The sequence below is a fragment of the Microcaecilia unicolor genome, chromosome 2 (assembly GCF_901765095.1).
Source record: "Microcaecilia unicolor chromosome 2, aMicUni1.1, whole genome shotgun sequence".
In the NCBI taxonomy this organism is placed as follows: Eukaryota; Metazoa; Chordata; class Amphibia; order Gymnophiona; family Siphonopidae; genus Microcaecilia; species Microcaecilia unicolor.
The window spans coordinates 614910307-614927803 of NC_044032.1; the positions used below are offsets into that span (position 1 = coordinate 614910307).

The 17497-nt window shown below is 46.9% G+C and overlaps 1 protein-coding gene across 3 annotated transcripts in view; it reads left to right on the top strand.

The window, feature by feature from the left end:
- GATB (glutamyl-tRNA amidotransferase subunit B) overlaps positions 1-13524 on the top strand; it is a 224983-nt gene extending 211459 nt beyond the window's left edge. For all 3 annotated transcript variants that reach the window (XM_030191645.1, XM_030191644.1, XM_030191643.1), the window contains exon 14: positions 11935-13524. In XM_030191645.1, the coding sequence (XP_030047505.1) occupies positions 11935-12060 (126 nt within the window). In that variant the 3' untranslated portion in view covers positions 12061-13524. The remainder of the gene's footprint in view (positions 1-11934) is intronic.
- Positions 13525-17497: the final 3973 nt, after the last annotated feature.

Genomic DNA, 17497 nt, shown 5'->3' on the forward strand with positions numbered 1-17497 from the left:
ATTCTAGCCTCATTCCAGGGACTATTCAAGCCTCACTCTGGTGTTTCAGCAGTCTAGCCTCTTCCTGGTGCCCTGCTGGCACTTTCAGTGTGGTCCAATCCTCATTCCCAGGCACCATAGACCGTGATATCGTCAGCGAGGGCCTTTATAAGGAACCATGGGACACTCATGAAGTTTGCTCTTCTGCTGTGAGTTGCTTGGCTCCAGTTACGTTCCTGAGTTCCAGTTCACTGCTCTGTTCCTGAGTTCCAGTTCTCTGCTCTGTTCCTGAGTTCCAGTCTACAGCGCTGTTCCTGAGTTCCAGTCTACAGCGCTGTTCGTGAGTTCCAGTCCGCAGCCCTGTTCCCGAGTTCCAGTTCGCACCTCGGTTCCTGAGTTCAATTCCGCACCTCTGTTCCAAAGTTCCAGTCTCCTGATTTCCAGCCTTCATTTCTGTGGTTCTTCTGCCAGATGTCTAGTATCTGATCCGGTCTGGAGGTGACTCTGCCTGCCATCCTTGGAGTTCTCCTACCTCCTGGGTTCGGAGCCAACGACAGCCCAAGGGTTCACTATTGAGACGGACACCCAGAACCCTAACAGCGCTAACCAGCAATATTCAATGGTAGATAACCAGCGATCTGTCATTTAACCAGCCGGGAGCCTATCCTGGCCAGTTAAATGGTTTCAAATATCGGGCAGATAGCCTGTTATTTCTTTTGAATTTGTGTGGTTGTCTGTACTTTTTGCTTTGACTGAAACTGCTCTTTGGCACTTTCACCTCTTCCCCCTCCCCCTCAGAAATGCTTCCCTAGGCAACTCTCTGGTCCTGTCTGGTTGTTGGGATGGGCCTGTTTCCAAAATCACCATGTCTGCCGGTATGCCAGATTTGCCAAATTTATACCCAGGCAGCTGCTGTTTGGCCTGTAGAAGAGAGATTCAGTAGATAAAAGGAAAGTTTTCAACTTAATTTAAAAAATATATATTTTTTACAATTTTTATTTTATTTTATAGCAGGCTCTCAAATTGAACCTTAAATGTACATCACAAGTATATTCATACTCTGCATCCTTCAGCATTAACAAAAGAAATTTCTTTTTTTTTTTTTTTTGTAGCTGCTTTTTAGCTCTTTGCTCTCTGTTAACATCCAGTCCCCTCCTGAGCCTTCTCGGGGAGAAGCTTATGAAGAACATTTTACAATGATATGGCTGACTAGGGAATTATCTAGATACTGAGGAAGGGAGAAAATGTTCTCACCATGACACTAGCTCCAAAAATACAGAGGTAATAACCACTGAACAATGTAGAGTTCTGGGGTCAACTAATAGCAGTAGGTAACTTGGCTTTCTTCATTAACATGAAATCACATTCAGAGCCATACAATATGCAGCACAGTTGTCACAAGGTGCCTAGAGTTTAATTTTAAATACCATTTATACCTAGCAGCTTTTTTCTTATTTATCTAGATAGATAACTAACCGGAACTCCTCCAGGACAGGTGTGATCATTTTGCGAGGTCTGGCTGGATAATGGCACTATTATAATCTTGCAATGACATTGGTTTGCTTGTATCAAAAGATTCAATCTGGCCAGTTTCAAGGATCGGCCTCCCTTTTGAAAAAAAAAACCCTTTTTTCCATTTCGGTTTCAATTTGGGGCAGCAATTCTAGCTTTTCTGCTTCGTGAGCAGCCACAGATACACAATTTTCTATTGATGATGAGCAGGAAAAAGATGTACATGTCTTGAACCAGCAGTGCAGTGAGGCAGTTGAGGACAAATCTATTTACTGCTGCTTTAATAATTTGATTATATATTCCACTTTCCATCTGTGATAAAACTGGGGAAAAAGTCTAAGCTCAGGAACACATTGAAGGCCCACTTTAGATAGAATATGGAGAGGGAATTGAGACATTCAGGTCTCAAACCTTCCCCCCCCCCCCCCCCCCCCCCCCGTATTTTACTCTGCTAAATGCTGAGACCTTTTGTAAAATACTTGTAAAGACATACAGGACTGCATGTGCATTTACTGGCATGTCTAGAGGGAGCAATGATTTTAAAAAGCTGTTCATGGGGAAAAGAGTTCCTTACTTCTTCTTCTCGCCGTTTCCTCCCCTCCCATGGCAGCAGCATGGGTCTCCCCTCCAACCCACTGTCCAACATGAAAACTCCAGCACCCCATCCCTACCCTTCGATCCCATTAGTGACTAGTGAAGATTTGACAACTCCAGCATTGAGGGAACTAAGGCCTATGCTGGACAGACCTCTATGGACTGTGTCCCACAAATGGCAAAAGCCAAGTGAAGCTTCGGCAACTCCAGTGTTGTAGATCACGTTATTGTCACGTGCTAGGAATGAGGGTGCTGGGCAGCTCAGGGAAGAGGGGAAGACATCTTGACTGGCAAGTTGAATACTGTCAGCAATAATTGGGGTTGATGTAACCAAGACTCTACTACAGAACTTAATTTGGGATTTTCAAAGGGGAAGTAAATTATAACAACAATAAATACCTTCACAGTACATAGAAACGTAGGTAATATTAAAATCACTATAGAACAAAAAGAATATATATAGGAGGAAAAAGCCTCAACAGACTCCAAACAACTTGCACTGCTATAGCTGTAATAGAGTTCTCATTGTCATCATCGGCTAAAAAAAAACTCCTTCCTTTTAATGCACACTCTCTCAATGCAATACAAAATGGGAAGACACACACTTAACTTAAAAGTGCCAAAACACCATCTGCAGCTGGCCCATGGCCGACAATGGTCAAAGTTTCAAAATGCTGCTTCAGGGCCTGTGGAACTCATGCTGAGAAAAGAAAAAACAGGAGAGCACTTTTAAGTTATCAACTAAAACTTTAATGTACATTTTTTTTATATTTTACCCACACACCTGAACTCCAGACACGTGGCTGTTCTCTTCAAGGCTTCCCACAATCGAAAAAATGGCTCCCATACATATAAATAAAGTGATGTCAGATGCTGAGACTATAGCTCCGAATGGAACCGAATGGCTTAAATTCTAAAATTGAATGGTGTCACTTTTATTGAGAGTGAAATCTTATTGGACTTGGACAGAGGAAAGTGGGTAATGTGATAGGCTGAGCTATAGTCTCAGCGTCTGATGTCACTTTATTTATGTGTGTGTGCCATTTTTTGATTGTGGGAAGCCTTGAAGAGAACAGCAACGTGTCTGGAGTTCAGGTGTGTGGGTAAAATATAAAAAAAATGTACATTAAAGTTTTAGATGATAACTTAAAAGTGCTCTGATTCCTGGTTTTTCTTTTCTCAGCATGTGTTCCACGGACCCTGAAGCAGTATTTTGAAACTTTGACCATTGTCGGCCATGGGCCAGCTGCAGATGGTGTTTGGCACTTAAGTTAACATACATAGTAGATGACGGCAGAAAAAGACCTGCACGGTCCATCCAGTCTGCCCAACAAGATAAACTCATATGTGCTACTTTTTGTGTATACCTTACCTTGATTTGAATCTGTCATTTTCAGGGCACAGATCGTATAAGTCTGCCCAGCACTATCCCTGCCTCCCCACCGGCTCTAGGACAGACCGTATAAGTCTGCCCAGCAATATCCTCGCCTCCCAACCACCAGCCCCACCTCCCACCACCGGCTCTGCCACCTAATCTCAGCTAAGCTTCTGAGGATCCATTCCCTTGGAACAGGATTCCTTTATGTTTATCCCACACATGTTTGAATTCCATTACCGTTTTCCTCTCCACCACCTCCCGCGGGAGAGCATTTCAAGCATCCACCACTCTCTCCGTGAAAAAATACTTCCTGACATTTTTCTTGAGTCTGCCCCCCTTCAATCTCGTATTGTGCCTTCTAGTTCTACTGCCTTCCTATCTACGGAAAAGGTTCGTTTGCGGATTAATACCTTTCAGATATTTGAACGTCTGTATCATAACACCCCTGTTTCTCCTTTTCTCCAGGGTATACATGTTCAGGTCAGCAAGACTCTCCTCATACGTCTTGTAATGCAAATCCCGTACCATTCTCGTAGCTTTTCTTTGCACCACTTCAATTCTTTTTACATCCTTAGCAAGATACGGCCTCCAGAACTGAACACAATACTCCAAGTGGGGCCTCACCAATGACTTATACAGGGGCATTAAAACCTCTTTTCTTCTGCTGGTCACTCCCCTCTCTAATGTGTGTCTTCCCATTTTGTATTGCACTGAGAGAGTGTGCATTAAAAGGAAATTGGGGGGGGGGGGATTTAGCCATGATGACAGCGAGAACTCCATTACTAGTATATCAATGCAAGTTGTTTGGAGTCTGTTGAGGCTTCGTCCTCCTATATATATTCTTTCTGTTCTACGATGATTTTAATATTGCCAACACTTACATGTATTGTGAAGGGGTATTTACTGTTTATTGATATAACCAAGACTCTGTCATATTTGGTTGCCTAAATGTGGTAGGCTTAGTGGAGACTTGCCAACCAGTAGTTTAGCATGGGTGGCTGTGGCCCGCACAGAGTGACAGGTCTAGCTCTGGCCACCTTCTTGGACAGACTGGATGGACTGTGCGGTAATGACTGGACTGTAAATTGCCAGTCATTTACAGTGTTACTAGGATTCCCTGTTGGTATTGTGATCCCCAATTGCTCCCGCTCTGTTCAGGCCCGGATTCAAAATGACACCATGGCAGTAGTCTTATGCCGCTTCTACTAGGGGTTAAGTTGCCAAATAAGAGCAAAAATGCCCTTATTTGGCAGACTGACCCCTAGTGGTAGCAGCAAGAGACTTCTTTTAGGGGTCTTGGATGCTATTTTGAACCTGGGTCTGAACGGAGCAGGAGTGACCTGGGATCGCTCCTGCTCTCACTAGATCACCAGGGAGCGATGATCTTGATCCAAGATGGTGACTTAGGAGGTAGACGCACCTACAGTTGCTCTCCAGATCGTTCCAGCCCATTCTTCTCAGAGTACCTCCCAGACTGTGGGTGATGGGCAAGCAGAGGGAAAGTCTTGGAGTTTCCCTTGGCTCCCGGTGCAAGAGATAAGGGAATGTTAAAGTGAGGATGATAAAATAAGGGTTCTGAACAGGTGAACAAGGGTTAGGAGTTAAAAGTAGCATCAAAAAGGTGGGCTTTTAGCTTAGATTTGAAGACGGTCAGAGATGGAGCTTGACGTACCAGCTCAGGAAGTCTATTCCAGGCATATGGTGCAGCAAGATAAAAGGAACAGAGTCTGGAGGAGAAGGGTACAGGTAAGAGAGATTTACCCAGTGAACGGAGTTCCCGGGGAGGAATGTAGGGAGAGATGAGAGTGGAGAGGTACTGAGGAGCTGCAGAGTGAATGCACTTAAAGGTCAATAAGAGGAGTTTGAACTGTATGCGGAAACGGATAGGAAGCCAGTGAAGTGACTTGAGGAGAGGGCTAATATGAGCATAACGACACTGGCGGAATATTAGTCGTGCAGCAGAATTTTGAACAGATTGAAGAGGAGAGAGATGGCTAAGTGGGAGACCTGTGAGAAGCAAGTTGCAATAGTCTAAGCGAGAGGTGATAAGAGCGTGGGAGCGTGGATGAGGGTTCTGGTAGTGTGCTCAGAAAGGAAAGGGCGAATTTTGCTGATATTATAGAGAAAGAAATGACAGGTTTTAGCAGTCTGTTGAATATGTGCAGAGAAGGAGAGGGAGGAGTCGAAGATGACCCCAGGGTTACGAGCTGATGAGACAGGAAGGATAATTTAAAAAAAAAATGTAAAAAAAGATCACCAGGGAACCCTGGTAAGAGAATAGGATGAGAACAGGGGGTGAGGATTGTTTGCTGTCACAAGGGGACTTCTTATTCCGGAGGGGGGAGGTTGCTGTCAGAGTAATAAGGCTAGGGAAGATATATGCTGTTGTCCGGATAAGTGTTAGCTTTTACACTTGCCCCTTCAAGCTGGCACTTGTGCATGCCTCAGGCCAGATGTAAAGGCCAACATCCAAAATGTTTGCCCAACACATGTAATAAAATGAGGAACATACCTCTAGATTTTCAACTCCCTCCTCCCCCCCCCCCCCCCAAACATGCCATATCCATGCTCGAACTATGCCCCTTTGAAATCTGACTATGGTGATCTACAGAGATGCTTGTAAAATAAGGACCATAGTGTAAGAGCACTAATTGAAAGAAGACTCAGCTTTGGGTCTTGTCAGACTGCCCATGTTTGAGCAAGTATGTGTTCTATAGCTGACAAAATTCTTCATGCCAGAAATTCTTTTATCAGTTCCTTAAAATATCACCAAGTCTAAATACTCTGTAATACTACAACCTTCCAGAAACTCAGACAGCTTAATAGACAGTAATGAATGGAAATCCTTTCCTCTCAAGCACAGCAGAAGAAAAGCCCATTGCCACACACTGACAGCTGCACCTCCAGTGCTGTACCCCATGAAACCCATACTGCAGATCAGTGTCCTACAAGATTGCCTGCAGTGCAAGTAGGCATTGTGCAGTTCCAGTCTGCAATCCCTGTGTACTCAGCAACATATGGTTCACAGAACACAGCTGCCAGCATGCTTATTAAAAAGACACTGGAAAGAAGGCTGATTACAGCAGTAAAGATTCATCCTTGATTGGGGTTACAGTAGGAGTGAGAAAGGGGAACTGTAGATCACACTTGAAGATACTTTGTACCCATACATTGTGTTATCTCTGTGATTCTTGGTACCCATACATTGTAAGCCGCACTGAACCTGCTACCGAGTGGGAAAGAGCGGGGTATAAATGCTATAAATAAATAAAATAAATAAGATGATGCAGATCTTACACAGGGGAAGGCTAGGACCGTAAGAGCAGGGAGGGGGAAACATGCTGGAAAACAGCTGGGGCTGTGAGACTTGGAACTGAGGGAGGGTATACAGAGGTTGTGGAAGAAAGGGCTGAGGGAAGAGTGTTTGGTAGAAGGAAAAGGATGATATAGTTTGATTGTATTTTTATTCATATCTTATCATGCTAATTAAGGTGCGGTCTCTGTTGGTAGAAGATATGGTCGAGGCAACCAATATAGTGGGATTGAAAAGAAGTTTGGACGAGTTCCTGGAGGAAAAGTCCATATAAAATTATTAATTAGGTAGATTTGGGAGAGCCTTAGTTCATCTTTGGAAATGAGCTATGAAAAATAGATCTACTTTTAGGGATGTGCGTCATACTTGTGACCCTGACTGGGCACTGTTGGAAACACAATGCTGGGCTTGATGGACCTTGGTCTGACCCAGCATAACTTTTCTTATGTTCTACTGTTAATGTGTTTTTGATGGAAACTCCTTTGGGTTGAACTTTGTTCAGGGAATGCAATAAGTTTGTAATTTATATGTGATATTTTATTTTCTGCGTTTTATGACTTACGTATGTTTTCCTTTGTAACCCGCTTAGATTTAGTGGATAGTGTGGGATATAAGCTTGATAATTTTATTTTTTTTTATTATTACATTTGTACCCCGCGCTTTCCCACTCATGGCAGGCTCAATGCGGCTTACATGGGGCAATGGAGGGTTAAGTGACTTGCCCAGAGTCACAAGGAGCTGCCTGTGCCTGAAGTGGGAATCAAACTCAGTTCCACAGGACCAAAGTCCACCACCCTAACCATTAGGCCACTCCTCCAATAAAGAAGAACATTTCTATACTGCTTTCTTTTATGTACATTAAAAGACAAGGTAGTGTTTAAATAAAAAAGCATTCAGCTGAAACTCTGCATGGCTTTGTACTTGAAAAGCTTTTTAAAAAGGATTTTATAGAGAAGAAAAAAAGCCATTTACAAATATTCTGAAGTACATTTTCTCTCTCATGCCCAGTTTCGGTAGGACTCCTTGTATTTTAGACTGTAAGACTTCCAGGGAGCACTAAGTGATACTGACCAGCCCCTTTTCCATAGTCCCCAAGCGTTAATGAAAGAGCCCAGGCTTCGCACACTCCAAACGCGAAGTATCCCTTATGGGAGAAGCACTGAGGTAGATATTCAGCAAGCAGCAAGAACATTTTTTTAGCCATTACCGGCATTATTCCCAGAATTTCAATGCCAGGTGATATCCGGGCACCAGCACCAAATATCCTGTTATGTATGGCCCACTATCTCTTATGCGGTTAAGTACTTAATCGCCTAAGGGGCTTTTTTTTACTAAGCAGCGATGAGCTGTAACTACCGCCGCCCCACCCCCTCCCGGGCATTGGCTGTAGTTCCACCCCCAGCGTGCGCCATTTCCAGTGCTAGCGAAAATAGGTCCTTATTTTTTACCACAGCAGTTGAGCCCTTACCGCCACCTCAATGAGTGCTCCCTCCACATGGCCACGCGATAAGTGCAGTCTTACCACATGGCCATTTATTTTTTTGGCCTTTTTACCTGCTGTGGTAAAAAGGGACTCAGTGCCCAGCAAAAACAGCCACCGCTAGTGCAGGGCCCCTTTTACCGCAGCATAGTAAAAGGGCCCCTAAGTGACACTGCATAAAGATAGGACTGACTTTTCTGTGGTTCGGTATGGCCACTTAACTAAGGCGGTTAAGTGCTGAATCTTGGCATTTAACCGCATAAGTGTCGACTCCGCCCCTCCCCCCCCCCCCCCCCCCCCCCCCCCCCCAGACCACTCACAAAATATCCAGGTTTGAGTTTAGCAGTCTGGTGATATTAAGTGCTGCTGAATATCGGTGGATAGCTCCGCACAAGTGATTTAACCATCCAGGAGCCATTTCTGGCTGGTTAATTGCTCTGAATATCAACCCCACTGTTTCAATCTATCCCCACAGGTCCATGGGAGAATGTGAAGATGCATGCACATATCATCTTAGCCCCTGCAAAAGGTGGGAGACATGGGTTATAGAGGCTGAGCTGTCCAAGCAGTAGTTACTAAAAAGAATTTACTTCTGGTTTAGTGATTTGAACCCTCCATTGCCTGCCGCATTGAGCCTGCCATGAGTGGGAAAAAGCGCGGGGTACAAATGTAATAAAAATAAAATAAATACAGCAACTTTGGGAATCTGATCTCTTAGTAGTTTTCACAGTACAGGAGGAAATGTATTTGTTTCTCTGTCTCCTTTGTTATACTGCAGGCAGAGTCCAGATTCTTGGGATTCCCAGTTCAGATTTGTATGCACATTTCTATTTCTACCATGTGGGCATTTATTCTGTATTTGGTAAGGTTTTATCCAGGGGCGGCCCACGACAATCTGGCACCTGAGGCGAGGAATGAGCCGCTGTCACCCCCGCCACGGTCTGCCATCTTCCCCCTTGCTTCCCTAGCCCCCTTCCACCAATTTACCTTTTCTTTCTTGTTTTTCCAAAGGCGGTGACAGTGATTCCCAGAGGCAGCCCTGCTGCCGGTCTTCGCTCCTTCTCTCTACTACAACCTGCCTCTCTGACATAATTTCCTGTTTCCTCAGAGGTGGGCCGCAGTAGACAGAAGGGTCTGGTACTGGCGGCAGGGCAGCCTCTGGGCATCTGCTGCTGCTGCCTTTGGAAAAACGAGAAAGAAAAGGTAAATTGGTGGAAAGGGGTTGGGGAAGTAAGGCCAGGAGGTAATGCCGCCTCAGATGAGTACTGCCTGAGGCCCCCACTTCAGATGGCCTAATGGTAGGGCCGCCCCGGGCTCTATCCTTACTTTGCGTATGTGACCAAGGTGAGGCTTTTATGAGCATGTAGGTTCTGTGTAGAGATTTGTAGCACTCTGGATTGTTCTCTTTTCCCAAGAGGCATGTTCTAATTGAGCATTGTTGTGCTCAATGCTGTAAGGCAGGTTGCAGGGTGTGGCTGTTTTAGGAGCAGGTTCATCAGTGGTCACCCCACCCTGTAAGGATGATTTTGCATGCGAGTCCTGGCATCTTTTTAGCTAGACAAAAAAAGCACTGGAGTAAAATCTAGAACCCCCCCTGAACAGCTTATCAGTTGGAGCACACTTTATAAATCAAAAGTTTTGGGCGTTATACTAGATTTTGACTTGTCCCTTGAGCCACAAATTAGTTATCTTACAAAAAAGTTTCTTTAAGTTACGCCAACTTAGAGCTATTAGATCATCTTTGAGTAAAGAAAGCTTTAAAATTCTACACAATCCATACGTCTTCCACAGCTTGATTACTTCAATTCTTTATATTATACTGTGTCTTCTAAGCTGCAGCTTTTGTAAAATACAGCTACCAGACTTATATTTGAGCTTCACCATTATTGGCCTCATTGCACTGGCTTCCAGTCAATCATGAGTAATTTTTAAACTGGGTTGTTTTGTTTTCAAGTCATTCTATGGGTCTAATTCCAATGGGCTCATTAAGATTTTCAGGTTTCCCAGTAATTTGTTATTTACATGAACAAGTCACAAGATGAAACTAAACTTCCCCCTCTTTGAAAGGAGTTAAATATAAGAAGCAGGTTGAGTTGTCCATTTCTTTTTATGGTGTCAGGCTTCTGAGCATACTACCAGAACCCTTATCCACACTCATATCACTTCTCGCTTAGACTATTGCAACTTACTTCTCACAGGTCTCCCACTTAGCCATCTCTCTCCTCTTCAATCTGTTCAAACCTCTACTGCACGACTTACATTCCGCCAGTGTCACTATGCTCATACCGTGTTTCCCCGAAAATAAGACACTGTCTTATATTAATTTTTGCCCCCCAAAATGCGCTAAGTTTTATTTTCAGGTGCTGTCTTATTTTTCGGGTAAACATCGGGGTTGGATCGGGGTTGGCCCGCCCGCCCTCCATCGCTCCCGGAACTAACCTTAAACGCCGCCTTTCACCTTTGCAGCAAGCAGCAGTAGGGCAGGCCACTCCTTCTGTGTCCCGCCCTCGCCTGACGTAACGTCCGCGAGGGCGGGGCACGAAAGGAAGGAGAGGTCTGACCTGCTGCTGCTTGCTGCAAAGGTGAAAGGAGGCATTTAAGGTTAGTTCCAGGAGCGACAGAGGGTGGGTGGAGGGGGGGCCCGGCGACCTTGGGTGGGGGGGGGGGCGGCCTTGACCGCTCTCCGCGGCCCTGCTTTCAAACAAAAATTTGCTAGGTCTTACTTTCAGGGGAGGCCTTATATCTACCAATTCAGGAAAACCTCTACTAGGTCTTATTTTTGGGGGATGTCTTACTTTCGGGGAAACAGGGTATTAGCCCTCTCATCAAGTCACTTCATTGGCTCCCTATGTGTTCCCGCATACAGTTCAAACTCCTCTTATTGACTTAAAGTGCATTCACTCTGCAGCTCTTCAGTACCTCTCCGCTGTTATCTCTCCCTACACTCCTCCCTGGGAACTCCGTTCACTGGGTAAATCTCTCTTATCTGCACCCTTCTCCTCCACCACTAACTTCAGACTCCGTTTCTTTTATCTTGCTGTACCATATGGCCTGGAATAGACTTCCTGAGCCAGTACATCAAGCTGCATCTCTAGCCATCTTCAAATCTAGGCTAAAAGACCACCATTTTGATGCTGTTTTTAATCCTAACCCTTACTTATTTGTTCAATACCCATGTTTTATCATTCCCACCTTAGTAATTCCCTTATCTCTTGTTTGTCCTGTTTGTCTGTCCTAATTAGATTGTAAGCTTTGTTGAGCAGGGACTGTCTCTTTTGTGTACATCTAGTAGCGCTATAGAAATGATAAGTAGTAGTAGGAATAGCTTCCCTAGGCAACTGAGGGATCTGCCTTCTTATCTAACATTTCAGAAATTCCTTAAAGCATATCTTTTTTCTAATTGAAGCTTTGTATGTTTTTAATGGTGAATAATTTTACTTTGTAATTTCCCTCTGTTGTTGAGGCTTACTCTTTTGTATTCTGCGTAGACTCTTGTAAAATATGCAGAATATAAGACTCGACTGTATGGTATGATAGGAGGGAGCAAGAGGAATTTTTCAATCAAGCTGAAATTCTTCTTAAATATACTTGGTCATCATCAATCCGTTGATTCTAGAAGTTTTTTGTGGTCTCATAAGGTATGCTGTTGTTTTGTTTTTTTTTATCTTGACTTTTTAGGTTGAAGGAATAAAGAAAGGAAACAAAAAAATCCTAAATAAACTTATCGGACTGGTCAAAATGGAAACAAAGGGGCGTGCAGATCCGGTGATGATCAAGACAATATTAGAAGAGAAGCTTTTCTGACACCGCCAAGAAACCTGGTCGACATTGTGGATTGAGAGATGGAGCATAAGAGCCGTGAAACCTGAGACTGCATCTCGCTTTCTCTTTTCACTTCTGGTGTTTTCACTGAACAAACTTAAAGCTGGCCCACAATGGGAAAATGAAGCTGGTTTAATTGTGGTCTTCTGGGTAAATTCATAAAGCTTTATAAATTCCATCTGTGCTCCGGGGCAGGGGGTAAATAAAGAATTACTGAGCAGAGTGAGGTCATGGCGTATTAAGCAGATGATTGAGATGAAGTCATCTCTGCCCGTCCAAGCTTTTCTCTTGTCAGCCTTCAAATTTGAATTGACGTTGTAAGATGTTACATTATTATGAATTTAGTCAGCATGGCTTGAGCTTTCCGGGTAAATATACAGGGCAACTATTTTGTGCTCTCCACCAGAGCTGTGTCAGAACCTGGTCCTTACAGTTAATCATAGTGTTCTCACTCTTAGGTAGGCCCTGACACACCTCTGGTTAAACATGGTCCATGTTGGCTAAGGTCCTGATAGAAGAAAGCTGCGTTCAGATAAGTTCAAATTCAAGTATAAACACATTATATAAATACGATGTGGTTTAATGGGTGAATAACAAGGACCAGTGAAGAGCAGAACGAGCCACGAGGTTAAGTTTCCCATGTGAAACCAGTCGCCGCTGAGGTCCAGTGTATATATGTAATAATGAACTAGAACCTGTGAGTGTAAGTATGCAGTAAAGCGTTGGGCTCCTTTAGTGGAGACTTAAAGAGGGCGTGTTCAGGGCGTGGTTTGAATGAAATTTGAAAGTATACTTGTATTCCATATTCTGTAACAGCAAGACACATATACTTCAAAAAAATTACCCTATGCTAAATATTCAGCATTTTTGTTTGGCTGCCACCGCAACATGCCCAGATATTCAATATGACTGGGCACTGACATTAAATAAGTCAGCTACCTGTTATCTAGTTAAGTGTGATATTGGGCATTTAACCGCCTAAATGAAACCAGATAAAGGTAGGACTAAGTTTTAAAAGGTCCAGTTAACTTAGGGACTCTTTTATCAAGCCACTCTAGCGGCATTCGGTGTGGTAATGCCGACAAAGCCCGTTCACTTTGAATGGGCTCCGTCGGCATTGCCGCACGGCGTGATAAAAGAAGCCCTTAGATGGTCGAGTGCTGACTCCAGTGCTAGACTACCCACAGAATGGCCAGCCTCTCTTGCCTGATTAAATTGCTTTGAATATCCACCCTCTCGATGTAATTTTACACCTGCTTCGAGTCGCACATTAGTGTGGGCTAATTTCTCATTAAGGCCTGGGCTTATGAGGAAAGCTTGAAGGGGGACGTGTACCCTTCAGGAGTTGATAACCTCTCAAAATGTCAAAAATTTGATTTTTAGAGTTCATCGCCTTCATTCAACCTTTTATTTGCTATTTTGGAAGATCCAGCACTAACACGTGTTTCCATATCATCATGCTGATCAATCCATAGACTGGTGGGTTGTGTCCATCTACCAGCAGGTGGAGATAGAGAGCAAACTTTGCCTCCCTATATGTGGTCATGTGCTGCCGGAAACTCCTCAGTATGTTCTCCAACTCAGCAGGTGGTGGTCACACACAGCAGCAGCTCTGGCTAGGCCTCCAAGTCTAATTTTTAGGTTTTGTTGAGTGCCTGGGGTTGAGGGCTCTTCTTGAGCAAGTGCAAACCTGGTGGCGCCAGGTCCCTCCTTTTCTCCCCCCTCCCGCTGGCTTCGTTTAAAAAAAAAAAAAAAAAATTTTGAACGTCCTTAAAGGCGTTTATTTCGACATTTATTTAAACGTTTATTGCAGCTACTCACTGGGACACCAGGTCGTTACAGCTCAGAGCGGACAGCAGGTAATTTTTACCTTTTATAGCGGGCAGGGGGTTCCCCAATTGGTCTCCACGTGGCCTTTGGCGTCGGAGGGCGAGGGCGCAAAGAGTCGCTCCCCGGATCGCGTGTGCGCTTCCAGAGGGGATGCGGGGGTCTTAAAGTCTGATTCGCCCTTGTTGGGTGACAGTTTCGTGACCGATGAGTGTCCCGGTCCTTCCTCCGGTGTGGCGGTTTTTCCCGCCATAAACGCCCATCCCCTGCGGCTCGCCTCCGCCATATTGGCCGGCCACGCGGCTCGGACGGCTTCTTCTTGGGCCGCCCTTGAGGTGGGAGACATTGATGCCATGAACGCCCTTAATTTGGGCGACGGCACAAAGCGGCTAAAGTTAAGCGCCGTTCTTCCCGCGCGGCTCCTTCGCGGAGTGTCGCGCCGGATGCCATCTTGGATGCGCAGCATGTCTCTCCCCCGCTCTTGCGAGCGCCGGTTGAGGGTGCGTCTAGGGCTGTAGCCCAGGCTGCGGAAGTGCACAGTATGCGGGGTTTCTCCCCCGAGTTTGTTTTGCTGCTGCATCAGGCCTTCCTTATGCAAAACGCTGCCCCTGCTCCCTCGTCTGGTAAAGAGGTTGAGGCCCCCGGAGGTAAACGCCCTCGGGTTGATTCCCAGGCCTTGGAGGACTTTGTCTCCTCCGATGTACATGAGGGCAGCGTATCTGAGTTCTCCCAACGGTCCTTTGCGGATTCCTTGGAGGAGACGGATCCCCGCTCGGATGGAGCGGATGACCCCTCTGCAGCACGGCTCTTTAGCTCAGAGGATTTGCCCAACCTGTTAATGCAGGCCATGGGCATTTGGAAGATTTCCTCTCCGGAGGACGTCTCTCCCTCAGCCCCTGTTGGCTCTGCCATTATGCTGGGGACGAAGCGCCCGCATAGAACCTTCCACGTGCATGATGCCATGCACACCTTAATTTCGGCTCAGTGGGATGTCCCGGAAGCGAGCCTTAAAGTGGTTAGGGCTATGTCCCGCCTCTATCCTTTGCCTGAAAGTGAACGTAGGGCCTATCTGTGGCCTACCGTGGTTTCTTTAATCACTGCGGTGACTAAGAAAACGGCGTTGCCGGTGGAAGGTGGCACGGCCCTATAGGACGCCCAAGACAGAAGATTGGAGGCGGCCTTAAGGTCGTCCTTTGAGGCGGCTGCTTTAAGTTTGCAGGCCTCAGTTTGCGGCTCCTATGTGGCCAGGGCGTGCCTGACTATGGTGCAGCGGGCTTCCCCCTCGGATCCTTCCTTGAGGGCTGATTGGCCGGCCCTGGAATCGGGCTTAGCCTATTTGGCAGACTTGCTGTATGATGTCTTGAGGGCCTCAGCTAAAGGCATGGCTCAGACAATCTCTGCGCGGCAGTGGCTTTGGCTGAAGCATAGGTCTGCTGACCACGCCTCTAAATCCCGCCTGGCTAGATTGCCTTTTAAAGGCAAGCTGCTCTTTGGGGTCGAGCTGGACAAAATCGTGACCGATCTCGGCACGTCTAAGGGCAAGAGGTTACCAGAGGTCAGGGCTCGGGCTAGTGCTCGCCCCGGTACCTCCAGAGGACGGTTTCAGGAAGCCCGTCGGTACTGCCCGGGCAGGTCGGGCTCCTCTGCCCCCTCTTCCTTCAAGAGGAAATTCTCCCCCAAGCAGCATTCCTTTCGCAGAGACCGCCGTCCCGGAGGTGCTCCCTCCGGTCCTCCCCTAGGGTCTCGTACCCAATGACGGGGCCTTGGTCCACGCCCCAGTGCAGATTGGAGGACGGCTGTCCTCGTTTCTGGGCGAGTGGATCACAATAACTTCAGACGCTTGAGTGCTGGAAGTCATCAGAGACGGCTACAAGCTAGAGTTCTGCCGACCTTTAAGAGACGGGTTTGTACTCTCTCCCTGCAAGTCTCCGGTCAAAGCTGTGGCAGTGCAGCAGACCTTGGACAATCTGATCCGCCTGGGTGCGGTCGTTCCGGTGCCAGAAAATCAGCTTGGCAAGGGACGTTACTCCATTTACTTTGTGGTACCAAAGAAAGGAGGTTCTGTACGGCCTATCCTCGACCTCAAGGGGTCAATCAGGCTCTTTCGCATGGAGACCCTCCGCTCTGTTATAGCGGCAGTGCAGGCAGGAGAGTTCCTGGCATCCTTGGACATCAAGGAAGCGTACTTGCATATTCCCATCTGGCCTGCTCATCAACGCTTTCTGCGTTTTGCAGTACTGGGCCGACACTTCCAGTTCAGAGCCCTCCCGTTCGGGTTGGCTACTGCTCCGCGGACCTTCTCCAAAGTAATGGTGGTCATCGCGGCCTTCCTGCGAAAGGAAGGAGTACAAGTCCATCCTTATCTGGACGACTGGTTGATCCGAGCCCCCTCTTATGCAGAGTGCGGCAAAGCTGTGGACCGGGTGATTGCTCTTTTGAGCTCCCTGGGGTGGATCATCAACTGGGAGAAAAGCCAGCTGCGCCCGACTCAGTCCCTGGAGTATCTGGGAGTTCGATTCGACACCCAAGTGGGCAGAGTGTTCCTGCCAGACAATCGGATTGTCAAGCTTCAGGCTCAGATGGACCAGTTCCTAGTAGCCTCTCCTCTTCGGGCTTGGGACTATGTGCAGCTGTTGGGCTCTATGACGGCCACGATGGAAGTAGTGCCCTGGGCCAGGGCTCATATGAGACCACTACAACACTCTCTGCTGCAGCGCTGGACTCCGATGTCGGAGGATTATGCTGTGCACCTTCCCTTGGACCCAGCAGTGCGCAAGGCGCTGAGCTGGTGGACGCAGACAGACAAGTTGTCTGCAGGAATGCCTCTGGTGACCCCGGAGTGGATTGTCGTCACGACGGACGCCTCTTTGTCGGGCTGGGGAGCCCACTGCTTGGGAAGGACAGCGCAGGGGCTCTGGTCTCCTGCAGAGGTAAAGTGGTCTATCAACCTCCTGGAACTCAGAGCCATTCGGTTGGCGCTTTTGGAGTTCATCCCGGTACTGGCGTTGAAGCCTGTACGGGTCCTGTCGGACAATGCCACGGCTGTGGCCTATGTCAACTGCCAGGGAGGTACCAAGAGCGCCCCTCTAGCCAAGGAGGCCATGAATCTATGCCAGTGGGCGGAAGCGAACCTGGAACAGCTGTCAGCGGCCCACATTGCCGGAGTCATGAATGTCAAGGCGGACTTTCTCAGTCGCCATACCTTGGAGCCCGGAGAGTGGCAGCTATCTGTTCAGGCGTTCTTGGACATCACGAAGCGCTGGGGCCAGCCGAGCCTAGATCTGATGGCATCATCGGCCAATTGCCAAGTGCCGCGCTTTTTCAGCAGAGGACGGGACCCTCGATCCCTGGGAGTAGATGCTCTTCTCCAACAGTGGCTGACACAAGAGCTTCTCTATGTGTTCCCGCCCTGGCCCATGTTGGGCAGGGTGGTAGACCGGGTGGCAAAGCATCCGGGCCGGATAATCCTGGTGGGTCCGGATTGGCCCAGACGTCCCTGGTATGCGGACTTGATCAGGCTCTCAGTGGACGAACCTCTGCGACTGCCAGTGGAGCAGGGCCTGTTACATCAGGGTCCCGTGGTGATGGAGGA